This window comes from Molothrus aeneus, chromosome 1 (genome assembly GCF_037042795.1).
Source record: "Molothrus aeneus isolate 106 chromosome 1, BPBGC_Maene_1.0, whole genome shotgun sequence".
NCBI lineage: Eukaryota > Metazoa > Chordata > Aves > Passeriformes > Icteridae > Molothrus > Molothrus aeneus.
Genome location: NC_089646.1, coordinates 107169521 through 107194836, shown reverse-complemented (window position 1 = coordinate 107194836; position 25316 = coordinate 107169521). Strand labels below are relative to the sequence as shown.

Here is a 25316-nt window from a genome sequence, read left to right as displayed (position 1 = left end):
ATCACTTTACATGTCTTGGATATTACTTGCTATCTTTTTTAGTCTGAATTTTTTCTGAATCTGTATTCCTGAACTCTGTATTTTACATGATGCCTTAATTTTTTCCCCTTTTTCATTGTTTATACAGCAGTAAGAAAAGAAACAGCAGCATAAAGATAGCTTGCTGTCTGTTTGCTTTTTGTGCTAATCAGAAAGCTTGGGGAGTTCATTTGTGAGTAACACAAGGAAGTTCTTTGTTTTTTAGTAATAAGACTTTTCTTGAATTAATATAGTTTTGATTCATTTCTGCAAAATGAAGCTAAAAAGAATGTCTATAAAACAGCCATTCCTAGATACTAGTTTTCACCAACTGAAATTGAATTACTTTTTCTTTGGTCTCTGGAGAAGTGTTCTCCAATCATTGCTAGTGGCGAAGCATCCTTTCAAGTTGGTACCTAGAGGACTATAGAAACACTGCTTTATTATGTCCAACCTGTTGTGCCTGTAGAGGTTTCTCTTTTATAAATCCATGCTTGTAGCTGAAGGGGAGGGAAAGAACCCTTTAAGAGGGTTGTGTATGTTCCTCAACTAATATGTTTTTGGAGGCTTAATTCATATCCTGCCTCTGATGACAACTGGAAATGAATTTGACCTTATCCTAGTCCCTGGTGGACAGCCCTGTTGTTAAAGTTGAATGTGATGACATTCTCTTCCTAAAAGAAAATGAAGATAGGGCTGGGAAAGGCTTTTGCAGATCTGGACAGAAGTGTGTTTCTGATCTTCAATGACAGGAATATTCCATGATACTGAGAAAAATGGCATAGTGTGTGTGTTTGAGTGGGTAGAGAAAGTCTCTTTTGGACAGGTGAGGAAGGGAATAAAGGTTCTTGTGTTTCTGTGGGTTTTCTTTCAAAAATACTAAATGAAATTTCGATCATCAGTCTTACCTAAATGTAGATGCTCTGACCTACGATCTTTGAAGATTGTCCCAAAATGTAGCATAATCAGACAAGATTATTTTTGCTGGGATTTATGGGAAAATATTCTTTAAATTCTTTGTGTCTTGCTAGTATATATCTAGTAAATTTTAGCGAACAGAATTTGGGCACATGTGAGATACCATGTTTTCTTCCTTTTTTCAATGCAAGATGAACTACTTCAGGGTCTTTTCCTCCACTGGCTTTCCATGTAGGAGCTGATGAGGCTCATGCTGACTTGGAGGTAGTATGATTCTCTTCACCATGCCTTATGTATCAGCAGTTGATCAGTCTTCGAGGTGTGGATGGCAACAGTAAATACAGAGCAGGATACAGTGTGTGTGTGTAGACATCTACTATTTTTAATACTAAAATATATCAATTTTATGCTACTGCTATTGCGGTTTCTTTCCACAGAAGTTAGGAGACCTTGAGTTTGGATACCTTCTGAAGTTGGGTTGTGTCTCATCTATTCATTTCTGGAAGATTGTTCCCCCCGACAGACTAAATTTTCTTTTTTGTTTAAGTTTTATCCTGTTATTGTTCTAATCAGGTAAATAAGCTCTCAAGAAATTTCACAACTTTTAAAGCATTTCATAAAAAGTAATAGTTACATGTTAAAGGAAGGTTGGAAAGAGAATGCTTCTCTTCAGATATCATTCACACTGAAAAAAAGACATAAGTTACCACCTTCATTGAAATTTTTAATATGAGCAAAAATTACTCATGCTTTATATTGTTAGGAGAAATGCTTGTAGTCAGCTCTTGTGCCTTTTCCCTTGCCTTTCAGAGTTCAGTGTTCCAATGAAATGACTGATGTAGTTTCTGAAACTCTGGTATTGCCTTAGAGAACAAAACGTGTAGTGATCCAGTAGTGCTGTGCAGAGAAATGTTTATATAACTGGGACCTGGAAGTGTGGAAAGGTGAAGCAGGTGAAGCAAACACTGCAGAGTCTGGGTGAAGGGAGCCAGGAAAACTTTGATAATCTGGTGTCATAACAAAGCTCTTGTGGTCTTGTATGCCTACTAGAGTACTAAATTATTACTTTTGGGTAAGACACCTTCTTTCACATTAAAAGACAAAGTGTGAGGTTCTTGAGTGAACCAGTCTTTTCTCAGCTGTGTGAACAGCAGTGTTATTAAGGGCAGGGCTCTTATGTGGTGTCTTCCCAGCTGGATTAGAGCAGTGACTAAGTTCACGTGTTAAGTTGATGCAACATTTTGCTGTCTCTTTCCAAGTTGTGGCAGGTATTTTTGCATCACAGTCAAGAGTCTCTTTACCATCACCTTATGAGATAAGCTAGCTTCCCAAACAGGGCTTTTGCACCATGAGGAACATAACACTTGCTTTCTTGTGATTTTTCACTGGTGCTGCTTTTGAGGGAGGCCTACAGCAAGATATTGATGTCCTTGAACTGTAGAGAGCAAAGATGCAATTGAAGTGGTGGTGAGATATTGTGTGTTTGTTTCTAAACACATAAAATTTCAAACTGCAGAACAAGCATCCTCTTTGACTTATATTTTTTTTGTTTTCTGAAGTGTTTTTAGTGCCCTTAAAAACTCATTGAAGACTACTGAATAAAAAAACCCCAGCTTTTCTATTTGGACATCTTCCCTCTCTTATATGTCTTCATTTTGCCAGATATTTTTAAGGAAACAACCCATGCCCATCACTTTATTTGGTATGTAGTGGGAAACTCTCCATTTTATAATGGACACATATTGAGATCTACAGGAATTATTTGGGAACACTGGTGTGTGGGTTTTTATTGGTTTTTTGGGTTTTGTTTTGTGGGGGGTGGTTTTTTGTTTTTTTTTTTTTTTTTGTAGTATAGGCAGTGATTTTTTTCAGTTTTTCTTACATTCTGTCAGCATTCAGAATATGAGATTTCAGTGTATATTTCAGGGTGTTGAAAATAAGTGCTCCTGATTATTACTCACTTGTGTAACATAGAGCTTTGTTTTATGTTGGAAGTGCCAGTTTCTTCCAGTACTAAGTTACAGTCTGTATGTGTAATGACTTCCAAGAAAACTTACTGTGTCCAAGTCCCAGAAGAATCTGGATATTGCATTAAATAGTTTTTCTAAATTGGATAATATTGTAAAGGTTATTAATAAACTTTCTAATTACAAACCCGAAATACCTTTTTTTTCTTGAGCTATTTCTTTCAAAAATTAAGCTTTTTGTAGCACTCGCGAAATCCCTTACTTTGTGCTGTTCCCAAACTTGTCACACAGATTAGGGAGGAGTCCTTGTCACTTTAGTTATAAAATACTTCTCTAGAAGATAATGATAGCTTTTTATAAACACCTAATCTCAACAAGCACTGAAATCCTGGCTCTTCCCAAAGCAACTGCTTCAAGAGATAGGAAAAAACCCAAACCACAGCAAAGCAAACTCATACAAACAAATCTCCCAAATCAAAAACCAAAGACAACCACTGCCCATACACTAAATAATAAAATACTTCCAAAAATTAACTTGAAGACAAGCTTTCATGAAGTGTTAGTAATGATGTTTAATGGTTCTAAGTTGTGGAGCTCTGCAGGCTAAGTAGGAATCTTTAATATAAGTATGGTTTCACTCAAACAATGAAAACTCTCATATAATTTTACACACTTTATTTTTCAAAGGGGTGATGTTCTATCTATGGTTTTAATGTACTTGCAATGTGTTGTAGAAAAAAATGTGAGTCTTAAGAAATGAGCTGTGCACTCTGTTTTTTTTAGTAGCCATTATTTTGAACACAAAAGTTGTCTAAAATATATGGTAATTGAATTACCTTGATTTGGCTCTTCTTGAAAAAAGCAAGGTGGCATCCTGAGAATAAAAATATGGCTCAGTTTTTTTCACACTTTAAAATAAAACTGTGAAGTAAAACTCTTACTACTGATGATGAGAGGAATCCTAAATTAATGAGATTCTTATCCAGTTATGCACCAAATGCCTGTAAAGTTTGATAGCTATGGTGGTGGTGTGGTTTAACCCCAGCTGGCAACTAAGTACCATGCAGCTGCTTGGTTATCCCACACACCTTCCTTCCCCTTGCAGTGGGCTGGGCAGGAGAATCAGGAAAAAAAGATGAAACCTCTCTGTTGAGATAAGAACAGTTTAATAATTGAAATAAAATACTACAATAATATTATAATTGTAATTAAAAATGAGACAGTAAAAACCACAGACCAGTGCTCAGTCTGAGTCTGATGCTCTGTGGTGTGGATTATCCCTTTGGCCAGTTTGAGTCTGCTGTCCTGGCCATGCTCCCTCTTGGCTTCTTGCACACCTTTCCCAGGCAGAGCCTGGGAAACCAAAAAATCTTTGATTTAAGAGTAAGCACTGCTTAGCAACTAAAACATCAGTGTTATCAATATTATTCTACTGAATCCAAAACCCAGCACTGCACCAGATACTGGGAAGAAAATCAACTCTATCCCAGCAGAAATCAGGACAGGTAGCATAGCAGAAAATCTGTTTGTAGTATGTGGAGTATGCTGCATAATTTTGCATTAACCTTTCAGAACACAAGTCCATGCCCGGTTGAAGTTCAACTATTTGTAAACTGAATTAATAGAGAACAGAGCCAAAGCAAGGTTGAATGTTTCCTGTCAAGAGGCAAGGGAGCTATTAGTGATTCCTGGAGCTTGAATTTTGAAGAATAATTGCTCTGATTAAATGTTAAATAGTTTTGAAAAAAACCATAATTTCTTAAGATGTTACAAAAGAGAAGAAGGCGGATGTGTTGGCACAACTGAAAGGGTACTGTTGGAAATGAAGAGTCACTGGTGGGAGCTTCTTAACCCAGCAGCTACACTAAGAAAAAAATAAATACTGGAATTTCTGTTGTTAGGAGTGAATTCAGAGCCCAATAGCTGCCATTTTAAACAGGATTGCTCTGAGTTCTGTAAGCTACTTTGCATGTATTGTTAATCAGGTGTGTCCACACGGGGAGCTAGTGCACTGTACACAAAAAACTATTTCTATTGCCTCTGAACTTCTGTGGCTGATTTAGAAATCAGTAAAAATCACTGGCAGTTTGAATGAGGAGTATGCTCTAAAGTGTAATTCTTTCATACTCACAAATGTCATTTGCCTCTCTGTAGTGCACTATCTGCACAATAAATACATTTTCAGTTGTAGGCTGTTTCCTGAGAGCTGTACCAGGTAGTCTGGTAACATAGGTGCAGAGTCTGTATGGTTTTGCTCTTTCCCAAATGCCTTGCTGTGATTTGGGGTTCTGCTGGATTCTTTCTGCTTTAGGTGAGTTTCCACGTCTGTTCTAGCTAAAAGGCTTTACGTATTTTTTTCTCTTAGACTACTAAATGCAAGCAAAAACCTGTAAGTATCAGACCAAACATTAAACCATCTTAAAAGCAAAAGAGACCAGGGCTGTGGAACACAAAGCTAAGGACAGATAGGAACTGCATTTTATGGGGGAGTTATAGAGCACCTCAGAAGCTGTCTAGTTTCTATAATTCAGTGATCCCTGAGTTAACATCCACAGTTAAGTGATGCATGGTCACTCTTAATAAACCCTTATGAATTAATACAGTTTTTAAAATTTCTGATTTAAGTAATTTTTAGTTCTACTAAAACCTCCAAAAGAATTTTTGGAGGATTATTTTTATAAGTGTCAGAGTAGCTATTGCTAAGAGGACATCAGATATTTCAGGGTTAAATTTTGTTTGTTAAAATGTTGTTAATGAATATTGGGACAGTGAAATATTTTTATGCAGTGACATATGCAATTTGAAACAATTAAAGATTTCAATTTCCTCTTTAAACAGAATGTTTAAGTCAGAATTTCTCTGACTTTTGAAGATCCTGATGTAGATCAAGATGTATTAACTGGTTGTCATTGTAAATTTAAAATTCCTTACTCTGAGTCACACCTGATAATCCAACAGTGAGAGCACAAATTACATTTATAATTAACTTCACTATTTAGACATGATTGTAAATGTTTTTCCTGTCGAAATCCTCCCTATCCTCAAATATTTCACTAGCTGAGAATTGATATGGGGTCTTTATTTTTTCATTGAAGACACTCAGTACCAGAATACCCTGTACCTTGTAGAGGAAGAATTGTAGCCCAATTAAACCTCTGCTCTTTCAAATCTCAAAAGCATATTCCTTTACAATCTTATTTCCCAGTCTGACACCTCAGTAAGTACTCCACAGGTGCCATCACCACCTATCAACAGAGTACTGCTCTCTGAGACTGGGACAGGTCCTGCGATATTAGCAATGTGATATGAGCAGGGCAGAGTACCCCCTGGGAAAGGGTGTGTTGCTTTGCAGAAAATGGTGTCTGAGAATTGAAAACAAAGATGATTGATTAAATCCTGAGTTAAGGCTTCTCTTGGAAAGAAAAGAAGGCTATTTATGTTTGCATTTCCTGGAGCTTTTAATTGTTATTCTGAGAGAATTTCAAGAAAATTGTATTTTTGATAGTGTACTTTAAGTATCTATTGCTAGTTGTATTGATTAGCAATATTGTGTTTTAATGTGCTTTACAGTATTTCCTGAGGGGTTTTTGTTTGTTTGTTTGTTTGTGGTTTTTTGTTTGTTTGTTTGTTTGTGGGTTTTTTTTGTGGTTTTTTTTTGCTGACTGAGTTGATATTCCACCTCAGTTTTCATAACAATACATGTTCCCTAAACAAATCTTTGAACCTGCTTTGAACCTGCTGGTGGTGGTAAGAAAAATCTTACCATCTTCTGGTACACATTTTCACCCTAGGTGATTTTATTGTTGCATCTTATATTTGATCTATTTTATTATTTACAAGAAAATCCTCTAAAAATGCAGTGTAGCTGTCATCTTTAATGCATGCTTTTAAATAACTTCTGGATTTAGTAGGATTTTGTTTGCTGGACCTTGTCAGTTAAAATCTATTTTTTTTTTCATGTCTCTTTTTTTAATTGCAACTATTGGGTCAGTTTCAGTCTTTTTCCAGTTCAAATTTCTGGAGTTTCACTAAATAGCTTATAATTATTTTTTTTTTCATGCTCTGATAAATTTTAAATGCTCATAGCTGCTGTAAGTGTAATCTGTGTGTTTGGGGAAATAAGCCAAAAGTTAGTGTTTAGCAAGTGAAGCTAACATTTTCTAAATCTTTAATTTACTTTTTACTGAAGTAAAATATTTTAACATTTTCTACTACATAATCAGAATAAAATCAGCAGTGATTTTAATTTTCATTCCTTTTTGTCACACTTCCAGCAAAAGGAGGGAAGTAGCCTTTCCTTTGGTTCTGTTAACCTAGCTGTGTTTCAATGTCATTTAACCCTTCGTATCTAGGCTTAATGGCTAGGGTTCATTTTGGATAGCTTTTCTTTCACACAGGGTGGGTTGTTTCTTTTGAATACTGTGTGATCATTTTTCATTGCAAAATTTATTTAGTGCATGTTCCTGGGGATAGTCACTTTTCTTAACTTCTGTAAGGAACAAAAAAGGTTAAATAATCTAGTTTATGTAGCTGAGTGGGGCTTTTTTCTTGTGGAATTTTTAAATTGAAGTTAATTTAAAGAAGTTTATTATCTCCAAAAGTCTGGATCAAGTCCAATAGAAATTGGGAAGTTACCATTTAAAAACAATTTTTTCTTGTTTTCTTCTGTCTGGATCCACTAGAAAAATACTCTGGAGGAATTTCACTGGGGAATAATTATATCTGCAGGAGACATTTCATTTTAATTACTATCAGGTAGTGATTGGTTTATGATCTGACAAAAAGGCTTGTAATGCTCTTTTAAAATATCCTATATAACTGTTTCTATTGCATATATGTATGTGTAATTATCTCTTAATCTTATTTAAACATACTTCTAGTGTACTGTGTTGATGAATACCTCAGATTTATGTGATTTATGGCGTGTCTTGTATGTTTAATGTTATTCGTCAATTTACTGACTAATCTCCTGAGGTTTTCTTTCTTGTTAAACTATAAATTGGATGATCTACTTTTTGTATGTATCATACATTAAATTGTCTTTCTGTCATATCCTCTTAAGTTATATTCCTTTATATGCAAAAAAAAAATAAAATCTGTTCTTTTTGCCTGTTTCAGGTGTAAACAGTCAAAGTTTTTAACCACTGATTGCCTCTCTTTAGAATCGTGCTACTTTACAGTATCTTTTTGAGATTATTTTGCCCAAATTGAATGTGCATTATGGTATCAAAAATATCAGCATTTTTTCTTTAGTATTCTACCTGACTTTGGATATTACTGAAGATAATCAGAAAGTGACCACAGGTATTATGTATAGATTTTATGGGGTTTTGAGTTTTTTTGTTTGTTTTGTTGGGTTTTTTGTTTCAGTTTGGGATGTTTTTTCCCCACCGAACACTCTGGATTGTGGTAAATTCTTTTTTGTTTGTTTCTTTTTTTCTGGATCAAAGGCAATAGGAGCTTCCTCTTTCTGAAGAATGTGGTTTATAGTTCCATGTAGTTGTCATATATTTATCCACATCACTTGGCACCTTCTGCTTATTCTTTCTTTCACATTTTCAGTAATGTTACAGTAGCTTCATATGTTGACATTTACTAAAATATTTTCAGGAGAGCTCTGTGTGTTCCTTTACTCTTTGAACTTCCCTTTGGGCAGTTTCTGATCAGTGCCATTGGACAATGTATTGCTCCAAAAGGCTTTGTCAAAAAACTTGTGTTAAGAGACTTCTTTTAATTATGCAGCTAGGTGGTTTAATTTATACTTTAAAAATTTCTAGTAAATTAGAAAGGTTTGACTTTACTATATTGGTCCTACTACTTTTTTATAAGTAGAGGTATAGTGTTTGTCTACCTTCTATTTATCTGATAGGGTAGTTTCTTTTAATGGAGGATTGAATTTTTTTCTTAGCATCATGGACCTTTCTTTTGCATTATTTTCAAGAATCTTGTATGGATTCACACAGGTCTTTGGGCTGTTTCCATATCCAGAAGCTCCTCTTGATGAATTACTTTCTGGTAGTACCTCTTTGAGTGTTTTTAGTCGCTCCCTCAATTGACTTAATTCCCCGTGGTTTGTGAAGTCTCTTGCAGGTTTTTGTATCTAAAGTCCTTAACAATTTTTTGTTCCCTGTCCTTGCATGTCTACACTCTCTCATGCTGTCTTTTTGATAACTGCAGTGTTTTTCTTGAAGGATAGTTGTTTTGAAAACTTCAGTCTAAACAGCGTTGGAATATATATAGTTTTGTTAAAACAATCCTTGGAGCTTTCTTCATCCCTCTTCCCACATATAAGGACATGCGGTGTTTGTGCAATATGATCTGCAGGATAGCTAAAACCTAGGTATGAGCTGATCTTTAGTACTTCATTGGAGTTTCTAATGTTTGTTTCATACTTGGAATTGAAGAAGTTAATTTTAATTCTAAAAACATTTCAGCTTGGATGATTTTTGACTTTGCTCTCAGTTTGCTGGCATGGGCCTTCTCTGAGGCTGACATGGGACAGGCTCTGAGCACTGACTGTTCATGTGGAGGTTACCAAGTGTGTTGGTTTTGATAGTATTCCTGAACATACTTTCTAAATAAAAATGTTTTCTTTTTTGTTTGTTTCTTTGTATATCAGTTTTAGATAATTTCTGTTAAGATTCTCTTAAATGCAAAATTAGGATAATAGTGAGTTTTGAAGGTAAAGGGACAGAAGACTCTAACTGAGGGGAAGCAGCCTTGCCTTGGTTGCTCACTAGTGGAGGAAGAACAAGCAGAGTGGAGCAGCATTTCAGTCACATTGTTCAGAGGGTAGAGCTGCCTTTCACTCTTACCTTCTTCACCTCCTGTCGCTTCTGCTATAGGCTGAAGAAGGAACTTTGCTTATAAAATGTTACTCTTTTCATCATGGAGGAATGAAAGGAATTTAGTAAGAGAAGTTGCCTACTTGCTTATATTTTTCTTCATCTCCTTCCTTCTTCCTGCTGAAAAAAAAAGCTTTCACTAATTTCCTGAAGAATTTTTTAAAGTACTGCAGGGAAAATAATACCTGCTTGAGGTATTTGAAGAAATGTTGAGACAACAAATTACTACCATTCAGTCCCCTCCCCTGGCAAGTGAATATATGTGTGTGTCTGTGTTACCCTGCTGTTACCATCTCCAGCATACATTCACTGGGAAAGCCTTGCTCTTTACTATTGTATTGTGTTTTGTCTTTATGAACCTGGTGAATAGTGTAGGCATAGGCAGGGACTGGGCTAGAGAGGAACTTAGGGTTCACCTGCTTGGTTCTGTCTGTGAAGAGAAATGTTGAAAAACGCACACGTGGTTGTCTCATGGGGGCAGTTTTTCATGAATAGTTATAACCTGTAGACAGAGTCCTCAAAAGCCAGAGAGCCAGGAATTTGCTCTCACTGAGATGATTTTTACTCCCCTGTAAGTGCTTGGCTAAGGTATGTGAGAAGGATCTTAGAGTCTCACAGGTGTTTTTAGTAGGAAAACAAAGCTGGCTACTAGCAGTTTCTCTGTCTCCTTACATTGCTATGAGTAGAACCTACCAGTAAATTCCCTCTTGTATTTATTGTTTTTCTTGCTCTCCCTCTTTGAACTCTCAAGGTTATTCAGTTATTTTCCTCACAATTTCATTAGGAAATTTGCCAAAAACATCCTTTCTAGGCAGCTGTCTCTGGACCTTTGGAGGCCAGCACTAATGTGCTTCCAGTCTGTAGGGGGTGTTTGGCATGGAATTATGAACTAGGCCTTCATTACTTTGGGGGAGAGCAGGGAAGAGATCGCTAGTGTTTTACCACACCCAGGTGCAAATTTTTTGCTGGTCTGTGAGCATTCAGAGGCTTTCATCTCATGTTGTACCTGTTTTGTCCCAGTGCAAGGTCTGTTAACAGCAACAAATAGTTGATGTGAGAGAATTACAGTGAACACTTATTTCTCTGTTGAATTAAAGCTTTTGTGTGTGAGTGTAAGGGAGTGACTCCAGCAGTCTTAAACTGTTCAGATGTAATTTTTTAATGAGGCATTGATTTGGTTTTTTTTATATCTTGAAGTGGCGCTCAAAGGTGCTGTGGTGTTGTCTGCATGTAATACTTCATGTAAAATTGATTAAAATGTTAAACGCTTTGCCAGAATTAATGTTGGGAGGAGTTAAACATATCAGATAGAGAAAGAAATGCATTTCAGCGCTTTCTTTCATACACCGTTGAACAATACAGGCAAGTGCTGTACCATATGTACATATAATATATTTGTCAGACTAAGTGCTCCCCGTGTTTGACTAAACTGTCTCCTTTCAGCCACCCACACAGAATATGCCTATGGGTCCGGGCGGGATGAGTCAGAGCGGCCCTCCCCCACCCCCGCGCTCGCACAACATGCCTTCAGATGGTATGGTAGGTGGGGGCCCTCCTGCACCACACATGCAGAACCAGATGAACGGCCAGATGCCTGGTAAGTTTTTCTCCTCTAAGACATTAACACCAGCGTTGCCTGGCAACTGAAACGACATGGGGGCTCAAGGGATACTAGATTGTTGATGACAAAACTGCTTTGAATGCCCCCGAGTACAAGCTCTCTTAGAGTTTGTTAGCTACAGAGCTACGTGACCTGTATTCAGTGTTTATCAGGCTGCCCTTGGGCTTTGATGTAGCTGACACACAGCATTCCTCTGATGAACAGAACTGGCTAAATTTAGTCTGTTTGAAACCATGCAGTACAGCTGGCTTTAGAGGGCTTACTGGGGAAAGGTATTGGCCTGTGGCTGAGCGAACACAAATCCTTCCATAAAAAGATAATGTGAAATCATTGTAGCTAAATAATTAGATAATAATAAAATAGATACTTCTGAAAGCAGCTGTTTCTGATTTCGGTAAATGTTTAAAAAAAAAAAGGTTGCTTTTATACAGCTTCCACTAATCTCCTGTGTTCTTTATTATTGAAGATGTGTTGAATCGTAAGGGATTTGTAAAGAAATGCCCTCCAGATTATTGTTCTAGGTGTAAATTTTAAGTCAGTTTCTATGCCCTCCTGTTTTGTAATAAAAAGAAATGTACTTGGGAAGACAGAAACAAAGCAGAGAAGGAGGATGATAAAATTCCACATTGTACCTACCAATACCGGCTTCAGGGTAACTATTCCCTTTAGCAGTCAGATCAGAGTGGAGTAGGCAATGGAAGAGCATGCTTTTTTATATAGAGGCTATTTTCCTGAATTTCCACTTGTAAAATCATACTGCCTATTTCATGTGAAATGGCTTTCAGCTTAAAATTGCATTCCCAGGATTGCTTTTGTTCAGGATCCCTTCCATTTTTTTTTCTTTTTTTTGTTATGGAGGAACTTTTCATACAAAAGCTCCTCAAGGTATTGATACTTTCAAGAAAGGAAACTACTGTCAAAGGATCTTTGAAAATTAATCTCTCACTGGTGTCAAGGATAACCGTCCTGACAGCAAACACAGTAATAACTATGCAAACTTAATACAAAGTAAAAAATACAACAATTGCCGTAGTCTCTAATTTCTGTGCAAATCTTGATAAAATGGACGTGATATAATGGTGGCTTTTCTGAAAGAGTAGCTTGAATAGCCTCCAGAGGCTGTGTGTAAGAAGTGCAATAAAAGATCTAGAGAAGTTGGTTTCATCATACACCAGTAGTCGTGGTCTGCATTTGGAAGTGTAAAGAGCAATATATGCTTCTCCCTAAGTAGGGCAGAGATATTCTGATTATGGTGTCCTTTATCCAAGTAAGATCCATCAGTTCCCATGGAGAATAGCATTGCCTCTCAAAAATCAGTCTCTTTGACCCTCAAGTGTAATCATATTATTGTTGTTATAGTGATCTTTTCCAAGGAGAAGGATTACTAAGTCACAACGTGAGCATAATGACTTCACTGCAGAGCCACGGGGGAGAAAAGTCACTCCTTAAACATACATATTTTGTAATTAGATAGAATAAGAAAAGAGCTGTTAGGAAAATATGTGAAAGGTAAATAGCTTTGTTTTGGTATTCACCTAGACAGATACTTAAATACAGTTTCCAACTAAGCTTTAATTTAGCCTTTCCTCCAACAAATTCCCTTTCTTGAATGTCTGTTCTTTCCATCTCAGTTTGAAGTTTTCTCTGAGGATGTGAAGATAAACAGCTTAGGATGAGGGCATCTCTAATATCAGAAAGGCTTGCTAAAATAATTTCATAGGTTGGAAAAAGGGAAACAATCATCTTGGTAAGTGTGTAGCTGAATTACACATATCTTTTTAAGTGTGTGTTAGTTTACCTGCTTGTGAGCCTTCCTGTATTTCACAGAGAAATTTCTCTGTATTTCTCTTTGTATTTCTAATAATTTCTACGTTGTATACATTTGCTTTCTGGTTTTAGGGCACTTACTCTGAGCTTACATAAACATTTGTACTAAAAACCAGATACAGAATCTTAAATATCTGTAGAGATTATCTGTATAAAAGAAATAAAGTCACTAATCTTAAACTAATACAATCCAGGACTGACATCAGTTGACCAGCATGGAAAAAATAAAATGCAGGCTCTTAAAAATGCCAGCTAAGGATTTCAGGTATTACCTGAGTAGGGGCTTCCACAGATCTGTGTATGGCCAGAAGAGAATGGTTGATGAGAGGATTAGAAGAACTGCCTAGTGATCATCAGGGCATGAGTAATTTTAAAGTTCTGCTACTGACCTGTCCCATTGCCTGAAGGGCAAAGGATGATTTTTCTTGTACTTGTGTCCTGGTTAATACAGAACCTGAAGTGCTGTTGGGGCCTTTAATTGCATCCCCTGACAAATGTGTGTCTGTATCCTCTTGCCAGGGAAGACAGTCATGACAAACCTTTTTCAACTGGTGATACACTTGAGTGTTATTTGTACCTGTGACAGATTGTGGGTTTTAGCTGAAAAAATCTTTGTTTGAAGAGTTAATTTGGCTGAGTTTATGTGATGCAAAGTAAGGGTGGTCTGAATTTGGAAGGAGATGATGAAATAGGATGTGTTGGGGGCAAGTTGTCTTCCTGATTTCTTGAGGTTGTTTTCTCACATATACAAAGTTGAAAGGTAAGACTAGCTATGGGGGTCTCTGTCCTTTGTCATGGCACTGGTAGGTGACCTTCCTGAACAACAGGTCCTGGTTCCAGCCAGAAGAGGGTTAAATTTTGCAGTAGCCAGGGGGAGGCATAGTCAGGACCTGCAGGATATTTTGAGGGTTCCGTGTGGTGAGCAATTGCCTGTGAATCCTTTGCATCTTGTACACTGTTATTAATACTGTTGCTGTTACTGTCCTTTTTCTGATTTCATTGCTGTTTCCAGTAAATTTTTCTTATCTCAACTTGTAATCTTTACTTTTTTTGCCTCCTGTTCACCTCTCCAGCCCAGCACAGGAAAGGGGATACAGGGGAGCAAGCAAAGTGGTGTGTGGTTTGGAGTGTTGTAGTGGAAACCATAAACTGGGGAATAGCATTTCTAAACCACAACACAGGTGTTTGTGTGTTCCCAGCAAGTTCTCTCAAAATCTTTCCTTCCTGCAAATGTAGTCTCCAATGTATTTAGTTTGGATTACAGCTTCTTGGAGGTAAGATGTGTGCATAGGTGGTTAAGAGGAAAAAGCACTTCTGTTTATACTCAGGATAGATAGTTACTCTACTAACTTCATTGTAACACAAATCTAATTATAAGTGTATATATCTAAGTATAACATTTAAAGCAATTACTTTAAAGTGGAGATACATACTTCATGCCTCATTATTTCACTCTCAGTTCATTCATATTCTCTTCTTCCTATTTCATTTATGCGTGTAAAAAAGAAAATCAATTGTTTTGTCCTTATATGCAAGAGAACTCAATGAAGTGTTTTGACAAACTATAAAATAACTTATATGTAAAGTGTGTTTTTATTGTTTTTCATTTGCAAGGTTTTTGATCCTATGGTCTTAGCTTTATCTCTGTTCTTGTTTTCTAGCTTCTCACTAACAAACCCCCTAGATTTTGACCACAGAAAATACATGTACCTTGCATTTCATATGACAGCTTTTTCTTATGAGTGCTCTCTTCTGTTTTAGTGCTGATACGTGAATATTACCAACCTTTTAGAGAAGGTGTGTTATTTTTTCAAGCTATCTCTTGTGATGATTTTTGCCTTCCTCATTTTGCTGCTTACATTACCAGTTTTTAAAAACTTGCTCCCCTGTGTGCTTGCCTAACTCTCTGAAGTTTATCAATGTCTTCCTTTAATCAGAAAGAAACAAAGCCACTCCCAGGCCCTAACTTTCTGGCACTAACCCTGTGTATTCCATCCTTTACTTAGGAAAATAGTCTTCTAGCAGCTCTGCAACAGTTGCTTGGCACTACAGTAGGAAGCTTTTCTTCACTGTAGCTTTACCTCAGAGCACATTCATGATTGAGCTCGTGGTTAGAGACAAGCTCACTTTTTCATAATTAAACTGTCTCCATGTTCTCATTATTACAGAATTAAGCAATGTTGAATTGAAGAGGGGCAGCATAGGCATCTGTAGTACTCTTGTGGGCATAATCCTTTTCACTGAATTACTTTTTCTGTATTTGGGGTGGACCTGCCTTTGTACATATCAGCAATCTCTGCTCACCTTGTTTTGCAGGAACAGTGAACTGCATGTTTGATGCCTTTTTCAGCTCTTACACTTCCCTTGACAAAATAGGTTTGTGTTTATTCCAGTAAGGTGTCTTAAGGGCAAGAGGATAAACACATTTTAAAACTTATTCTCTGTTTCTTCACTTTGGCTTTAGTAACCATGTTCACTTATTATTGTTATCTTTTTCCTCCGCATCTTTTTGTTTCAGTCAGTTAGTATTGTATCTGTGACCTTATGTGCAGCTATCTGTGTCCTTATTTCTGCCTTCATTCTACTCTAGATTAGTGCATTTTTTTTCATTAGCCAAGGACTTAGGAGCTGCTTAGGCAGAGGGGGTGTGTGTGTGGTTCTTTTTTGTTTTTTTAATTTTCACTGGGAAATACGTAACCAAATCAGTACCTTCCTACAACTCTAATAGTGTAATTTCTTTTAGATTCCTCTTCTTAGACTATTCTAGCTTAACTAAAAACCTGTGTCATGTTAAGCAACAGGAGCATCTTCTTGCTGAAATCTGTACGTGTCAGCATTTGCCTTGTTTACAGCTGACCTGGTCTGTCATGTCCTCTGGTTCCACATATTTTCATGAGGTCTTCATGTGGTGCTTGTCATGGGCATAATCCATGCATTTAATCTACTTTTTTACTTGTCATAGTTATATCCAGTCCCACTTCTTACTAATTTTAGTTCTAGTAGCTGTTCACCTATTCCACTAAAGTAATGAATAAACTGACCAGATGGTATTATAATGTTGTACTTGTTAAAGTACCTATTGAGAGTAGATTGAATTCAGAGAATAATCTGAATTCATCCTCTATTGTCAGGAGGAAGGGAAATAAAAGGTGAAAAGATGTTGTTGGCTCATGGGTGTTGGAGCAACTTGCTCTTCCTTTGCATCTTCACAAGTTGAACTGATAATTTGGAGACTGTCCTTCCAGTCATCATCGCCCACCCTAGTAATCTGCAAATACAGTTGCAGAATATTGACTATATAGTATATGATCAAAAATGTTAAATAGTTCTTCAGCCATTTTTATTCTACATTGTTTCATACTGTCTGAATCACTGCAATGCTAGCTAGGTCCGTTAGAAATCAAAAGCATCAATTTTCTGTTGTGTTGAAATTTTCCACTTTATTTACAAGTAGAGAAGAATGCAGCACATTGCCTGTAACATTTTTCCTTTGTTCCTTTTTTCACACCTTTCTCTGATTTCCAAGGTTGTTCTTTTACGTATTCACGGCAAAGGTGATGTGTTTACCAGTGCAGGTCACTAAATGCTTTCCATTTACATGTCATTCTTATAAAAGTCATGATTGAAGTATCCAAAAAAAAGTCTTGATGTCTTACCAAAAAGATTTGTTCTCATTCCCATCTCGGGAGATAAACTCAGGAGTTGTCTCCTTGTCATGAGCAACTTTTGGTTACATTTTTATCTACAAGGGCATTAAAACACCTGTGTAGAATGAGTTTGGCTCACTGGTTTTCCATAAAAGCCTTTGCTGTTGTATCAGTGATCTATGGAGTGTTTGTCACCTTCTCTTTCTTCTATGGGTGACTGTATAATCATTAGAATGAAAATTAGCCTAAGTTAGCATTTTGTGGTGGACTTGGCAGTATTAAATTTGTTGTTGGACTTGATGATCTTAGTGGTCTTTTCCAATCAAAATGTTTCTATGGTTCTATGTAATTATACCATGTCAATGTTAATACTGCCTGCCTGCATTTAAAAATAATAATAATAATAGTTTCAAAAATTGTCTAGCATGAGTTGTTTGAATACACAGAAATGTTACATCCATTGTAACAATTACAGGTTTGATAAAGTTTCAACCTCTCTGTTACACTGATCTTCTGCCATTCAGAATGAAATTCAGGCTGTATTATGCAAGTACTAAAAAGACTAGTTTTGTGTATGATACGGATAGAAGATAAGCTATATGGTAATTCACCTTTGTTTCAGTAGCTTCAGTTACTCAACAAAAGAAAATGTATTTCATAGTAAAGATGAACTTTGTTGCTCACTTTGTTATTTTAAAAGTGAGGAAATCACATGCAAACTGTATTTTAAAATTATTTTCATGTAATTGTATTTAATTACTTCTGTTTAGTTTTGTAATTCAGTATGACTGTTTGCACCTGCTTTGAAGATGCTTAATGCACAACTTCTCTCCCTGTTTTTCTTTCTGAAGGACCCAACCATATGCCTATGCAAGGGCCTGGACCTAACCAGCTCAATATGACAAACAGTTCCATGAATATGCCTTCAAGTAGCCACGGGTCCATGGGTGGCTATAATCACTCAGTGCCATCGTCACAGAGCATGCCAGTGCAGAATCAGATGACAATGAGCCAGGGACAGCCGATGGGCAACTATGGGCCCAGACCAAACATGAATATGCAACCAAACCAAGGTAAGTGAGGTATCTATTGGCTTCTGTAAAAGGAAAATATCTTGGGTGCAGATTTTTTTAAAGGTCTTATCTTGTAGATTTCCTTCTCTAAATGTGTTTGTACCCTGAGATTGGCTCAGTTGCCTAGAGCATGGTGCTAAAGAACAAAAATTGTGACTTCAGTCACCCTATGGGCCATTTACCTAAGACGTGGACTCAAGGATCCTTGTGGAAGGATCATCTCAGAATACTCTGTGAATATTCTGTACTCATGTTTGGTGGATTCTACACCTCTTTTCTCCCATATATCTGTGACTTTTTGTTTATTTGCAGACATTTAACTGTTTTCAGGTATAATGTGAGAATCTGGAAATGGATCTCCTTTCAGCAGTTATAAGCTGGAGCTACTGTTTCTCTTTTTTAGACTTTACACTTCTAGCAAAGTGTTATTGTCATTCAGGTTGATAAAATACATTTCTACTTTTAAGTTTCTTGGTTAAATGGAAAAATCAAAGTCAGATAGCCCTCAGATTGTTAACCTAGTTAGTCTTTGTTTTCAGCATTTTTAGCATGGAATGTGTGTTTAGTCTTAGAGAAGCAAAATTCAGTTCCAGGAACAAACCTGGTACTCCCTACTGTTTTGATGAGATGTCCTTGTGTATATAGTAAAAATCAAAGCTAATTTTGTATCTAAGGTATTTCCATTGTATAAACTGATGGTGTTTTGATGTCCTTGTTGAAGTGCAAGGATGTTGTGGAATTAAAAAATTGCATTAAAGTCACAGCACAACAAATTACTAAGCTGCATATGTACTGCATATTCTTATAGAGGTGCTTTACAAGTCAGCAATCAGTATTTTCAGCTTACCTGTTAAGTCTGTTACTGCATTGGATCTGTACATGCTAGAAGTACATCTGTACATTGGATCTAGCGCCTGCTAGAAGACATATGACAAACCAAAGCTCCACTTTTTTATGTGTAGATGTCATCTGTTCTGAGGTGTACAGACAGACCAGGTCATACTGATCAGTTTGATTATTTGGTTACAGAAAGTTGCAAAACAGACAAAAGACTAACTTAATGAGAGACTAAAAATAAGTCATGATGAGAGAAGCTGTTTCTGCCCTTTTCTTACCAGATCTGAGGCCTTTAGCATCCACATAGTTACTTGCATTTTAATAAGTGTATAATAGAAGAAACAAAAGATAGGTACATAGTCGGGGAAATCATAAGTGGGAATACTTTTGACTGTCTCTCTGAACTGGGAAGTTATCTCTGTATTCTGGGCAATACATAGTGTAGTAATTTTGTTGTAAGATGCTTTGGAAAAGTCTGTTTCAATTCAGATTTTTTAGTTGCAGAGTTAGCAATAATTATGTAGCAGTGTATGTGAGGGAGCCATCTAGTAAGTCACTCTGCAGGAAACATTGTTGTGTGACTGGCGTAAAATTTAGGAGATGATTCCGTCTCAAAGTAGGATTCTTTACTCTTTATTCTCCTGTTGTGTTTTTGAAAATTGGTCATTAGAAACTAAGCAGAAATAAACTTAAAAGATTTCTGTGCTGAACAAATAGTGGAACTGAAGTGACTTTGGGGAATAGAGAATAAAACAGTATTAACCAAATTATAGGTTCAAGAACAAAACAAAAATTAACAAAAACAATATTAACAAAATTACAGGTTCAAAGAGCAAAATCTTTACTTAGAACAATGGCACCAATGCCATTAAGGCCACAGCAAGCTTTTGCATTGTGTAACTCTAATTCTTCCAAGTTTTGACCCTTTAGGCTGAGACTTTTCCATTTCAAGTGTCTTGCTTCATGGCTGGTTCTATTTTTTGCAGAGGTTTCACAGAAGGAGAGGCCAGTGGGGTAAAAAATAATATTCTTTAAAATGTTTCAATGTTTCACAAAAACATTAGTAAACAGAGCGCTTCATATATAGAGTGCACGTGCCCCTTTCCTTAAAGCAAGGGTTTGAAATTTGTCTGTTATGCAAACAAAGTGTTATTTGCTGTTAAATGAAAATATTGTTCCAATTACCTGTGAGAGAGGAAGTCTTAAGTTTGAAGATGGGGATGTTTGTTATTTTGATCTAAGATGATTGCCAATCAGGTCTGCTTAGTACATTTCCTCCATTTTCTACTCTTAGTTGTTCCATGTGTATTGATGTTTGATGACAAATTAGAGGAAGTATTTTTGTATCTTCACTGTCTTGTGACTCCAAGGCAGCTGGGCAGAGAATGACAGCAATCTGTGAGACCATGAGAAATTTAGAGGTAGGTAGCCAAGCCCCATTATGGCTTGACAGATGTCTCAGCCAAGCATGGCCACTTCAGGCTTCTCTCCGAAGTGAAGAAACAAGAATGAGCTGTTAGGAAATGCACCCAGTGCAGTTTAACAAAAGGGGAATAAACAGATTGGGACTCAGAGATTTCTTAACTGGTCATATGTCCAACAATTCAGAAACACGCGTGAACCAAAATTTCTGAACATCAGTGTTGTTGGTCAGGAGACATTTGTGAGCCCCTAAGTATGCTTTGTTTCTTTGTCTTACAGGATTGATCCATACTGAAAATGAGAGATCCTACTACATCTGTCAGTTAATAACAGCACTAGCTAAATATAATGCTAAATATTCCACAAGATGAGATCTTAGCATCTCAAGTTGGCTGTTAAAAATTAGTAGATGTTTTTGGCTTTAATCTTTCCCTATGTGGGTTCCTCATCTATAGAGGAATGAATTTGATGGTAAGATTCCAATACCATCTGATTTCACAGGAGAGTTGTCAAAGTATATTCATTATGAAGATTTGGACAAATTACTTATGGGTACCATAAGAAAACCTATGAATAAATTAATAATTCTGTCTTCAGTCTTTGACTAGGCATCACATCTCGCATGAACAGAAACAAAATACTGAAATAGTTTTTCAGTGAGTAATACCTACTGTGTACTGAATGAAGCCAGTGCTTCCAGTGGAAAAGAAGCATACTGTTATATAATAGATAAAACCACCATAACACTCAGAAAGGCTTGCTCTAACACTTGGGTTATGCTTGAGCATAACCTCTTTATGTGCAATTGCTACCAGAACATCTTGCTGTATATACACCTTGTGAGGCAGATGGTGTTAGCAAGAAAAAATGAAAAAAGTGCTAATTAAGAAATAAAATGCATAGTAACAGAACTGTTTGCTGCATTCACTTCCTGTATACCTCTCTGTACTCATTACTGCTTTGTACTAGTTATAAAATGCTATCCACAGGAATACCTTAAATGAGAAGCAAAGTTTTCATGGTATTGATTTTATATAGTCAGTCCAGTTTAAAAGAGGAATTCTAGTAATTTTGGACTTAAAAAGCAAAATATTTTAAGTGGAAGATTCTGTAGGTGACTCTTCATTGAAAAGTGAATATAGCAGCCCAGGACATCTGCAAGGAATATTGGGTACCTTTTTGGAAAAGATAGGAAACAGAAGGAACTGAATGAATATTGAAGAAACTATGTTCTTATGGGTGCATTTCTTCTTGTGTATGGTAAACTACTTAGCTTGAAAAAAAAGGTCAAGTGTTGCCAGTTTTTGACTTTTCAGGGGGGAAGATATAGGCATAATTTTTCTGAAACCTGAAACTTGCATGGAAATTCTTGTTTTTATATTGAATAAATCTTTCACACTCAGGGAATAATATTTAGTAGTGGAATTAATATACTTTATAAGTAAGAACCAAGGAATTGTAGCTTGGTCATCTCAGAAACTCTGTTTGTTATGCATGGCCAGTCCAGAGACTGTTTCTCATTTGTCAGATCCCTTTGCTGGGATTCCATTCCTGTGCTAGAAGAGTTTGACACAAGGTTGTCAAATTCCCAGTCTCTATTGAATGAGCATTATATATTTCCTGTGGTAAGGGAGGAGAACAAGTTTACAGGTGACTTCTACAGGACAAGATCATGTTGACTCAGTCACTTGCAGACGAGTTGTCAAATCTGGTGCTGAAATTTTTTAATGATTGTTAAATTTCTATAACCTTGGAAAAATTCCATTAAAATTTCAGAGCTCTTTGACTTACAAGCAAATATGAAGTTATGGAAAGAGTAGAGATGAGACAGATGCAGATTCTGGTTGTTTTGTTGTGCACATAAAGAAAGGAACATAAAGATAGGAACATCCAATGTTAGCTAAAATATAAACATATTTAGGGTATGGCAGATCAGGATAAAGTGATTTCTGAGTTTGACTACCTTCTGTAAATGTCTTCCCATCTGTTCACTCCCATGTAAGCTGAGACTGTTAGGTTTCAGTACCTTGACTGTTTACAGTAGTCAAGATGTTATGGAAAAAGCAGGGCAGTCTCTTTTTTTTTTTGAAATCTAGTGTATTAGAGGGAAATAAAATTGCCTCCACATTCTGAAATGCCATCATGCTATAGCTGCATTGTGTAGGATGTCTAGCTGTAGAAGACACTGTGGTTTTGTCATGAAAAAACAAAAGATATAAACAGCTGCCACAGAGCTTGTGCTTTCATCTGCTTTCCCTGGAGTAAAACATGAAAGGCAGTGTTGGTAACTAAGGAATTTTTTTCTCTGACATTTTGTGTTCCAGTTTTTTTAAAATGATACCTGAAATTGTGGTTCAGTTTGGGATGAGAAATTCATGGAGTAATAAAGTGTGGAGAAGTGTCTACTGTCTTTAATTTGCAGCCTGAATCATACATTAGGAGTAGCAAAAAGTTTTGTATCCTCAAAATCTTTTGAGATAATGTTTAAACTGCTCCTGGTGTTAAATTTAGGATGGTGGTTCATTTGACTAAGCACATCTGAATTGTAATGTTTGTCAAGTTAAATTGACCCTCATTATAGTTTCTAAGATAGCTCACACAAGGCTTAAAACCGTCATTTGAAAAAGAAGCTTTTTTTTTAAACATGTGGAAAAACACCAAAAAAAATTTTGGTGAGGGCTGCTGCATTTTGTTTTTGGTGTTGCCTGATCAGGAATTCAAAAGCTCTGTTTTAGGGTGCTTGTAAAAATTTGTGCCACAAATAGTGGAAAACGTAAAGTCATTGAATGGTTTGGGTTGTAAGGGACCTGAAAGATCACATAGTTCCAGCCTCCCTGCCTGTGCTACAACTAGCCTAGGTTTCTCAGAGCCCCATCCAGCCTGGTGACTTGAATACATCTAGGGATGGGCATTCACAACTTCTTTGGGCAACCTGTCCCAGTGCCTCTTCACACTGAAGAATTTCCTCCTAATATCTCAGCTATACCTACCCTCTTTCAATTTAAAACTATTGCCCCTTGTCCTTCACTGTCTGCCTGTATAAAAAGTCCATCTCCTTCCCTTTGATAAAGCCCCCTTAAAATACTGGAAGGCCAAAGTGAGGTCTCCCTGCAGCTTTCTCTGCTCCATGCTCCCTTAGCGTTTCCTTCTCTATCCCTCTGATAATCCTTGTGGCCTTCCTCTTGACCCGGTCCAACACGTCTTTCTGGGTCTTTCTGTGCTGGACCCCCTAAAGCTGGATACAGCACTCTGGGTGGGATCTCACCAGAGCAGAGTAGAGGGGCAGGTTCACCTTGCTTGACCACCTGACCATGTTTTTTCATGCAACCCAGGATACAGGTGTTTCTTTGGGCTGCAGGCCCAGATTGCCAGATCAGACCCAGCTTTTCATCAATACAAATCCTCACGTTCTTCTCAGGGCTGCTCTCAGTGAGTTTCCTACTCTGTACTCGTATCTAGGTTTGCCCCTACTCAGGTGCTGCACCTTGCACTTGGACTTGTTGAATTTCATGGGGTTCTCTTGGGCCCACTTCTCAAGTTTGTCCATATCCAAGTAGATAATGAATTAAGAGTCTTAAGTGTTTTATTAAGTTTTGGGATTTTATGTCATATTAAGTGTTACACAATGAATAAACATAGCTTTCTCCTAGGCTAGATTTTTCAAATGGAAGAATAAAGTCCAAGTTCCCTCATCCCTCAAAACCACTGCATAAAATAGTTATGTTCCATGAGGCAGTAGAGACCATGGTGGTTCTTTTAGGTATCTTTTTAATAAGAAGAACCAAACTGGAAGGAAGCCAGGCCGTCTGTTATGAACACAACACACAGCCTAATACGGGGTAGTGAATTCTCATTGTGGCTCTACAAAGCGTTAATGAAGTTCTAATTTAAAAAGCAAACAGAAAATCTCTACATTGCACCATAGGGACCCAACACATTTTATCACATTGTATTGTGACTAATATTAATATTGTTAATTAACAAGCTTTCTTGAGATCTAGGAATATTATGGCAACAAGTTTCTATTTTTTATCAAGACTGCCTGATGTTTCTCAGTACCTCCAAACAGAGGAGCAGTGAAATGGAATAATCTAAATTACTTACTCATTTAGAAGATCAAAAAAAGGAAGAGTATTTTGCCAATAATTAAAATAAGTACATCTGAATTTAACCCTTACTTTAAAGTCAGGACAGAGAAACTTGCCATACTGAAGGACAGAAGCATAACTGGATCTTCTTAAGAGTGGCCAATATTTATCTTTAGAGGAAAATGAAGCTTAGGCCACTTTACTTCTCAGTGAGAGATCCCACACTGGGATTTTATGGGATTTAACTTATGCACTTGGAATTCATACTATTAATTAATTTGTCATAACTTTCCCTTGTAAATCTGTATAGACAGTGTATAAGTGACTACATATTCCTTTGCCTGTAAAAATCCATTGTCGCTTGGCTGTGTATCTAGGTATTTTTCCAGTACTCTAGTTTCACACAGGACTTTCTGCTTGTGCTTCAGAACCTAGTTTTTCAAAAATACTAAGTGGAATGGAAAAATCTAAGCATACAGAAAAAAGGTAATATCTTCCATTTTCTCACTGGATGGCACTTAGGAGTGGCTCTGCTAGTTTGATGTTTAATGTCATGGTTTGTTTTAATTTTTAGTAAGGCTGCTAGTTTCTTGTTATCTTTGTAGTTTATAAAATAAATTATTTTTTTAAAAGCCAGAAAAGCTTAGGGTTTCACCATTATAGACTGGGCAGTATGTGTGAAGTGGTTCAAATTAATATATTACAAAAATCTGTTGCTTAAAAAAGTTTAGCTCCTTGTCACAACTTTTTCCTCCTCATGTTTTTGATACCGGAATAACTCTTTTCTGAAGTGGTACTACAGAGGAGGCACAGAGGCTGTTCTTTGTTAAATGTTGTATCAGTCTAACCTGCAATCTCATATAATGAAATTGTGTAATCATCATTTTCATTGCTGTGTGGTGTCAGTAGGGTGCTCTTTAACTGTCTGTTTTCATTACTGAAATTTGCATTTCTCCAAGTACAGCCTTAATCAAATTTTGTCAGTTGATAAAACATGGACAGTACTTATCTCTCCTGGTCTCTTCCTGTGGTTTATAGAACTTGGTGCAACTA

At 36.7% G+C, this 25316-nt stretch overlaps 1 protein-coding gene across 2 annotated transcripts in view; it reads left to right on the top strand.

The window, feature by feature from the left end:
• SS18 (SS18 subunit of BAF chromatin remodeling complex) overlaps positions 1 to 25316 on the top strand; it is a 42705-nt gene that overhangs the window by 5659 nt on the left and 11730 nt on the right. For both annotated transcript variants that reach the window (XM_066562582.1, XM_066562573.1), the window contains exons 4-5: positions 11192 to 11345; positions 17695 to 17916. In XM_066562582.1, coding sequence (XP_066418679.1) covers positions 11192 to 11345; positions 17695 to 17916 — 376 coding nt within the window. The remainder of the gene's footprint in view (positions 1 to 11191; positions 11346 to 17694; positions 17917 to 25316) is intronic.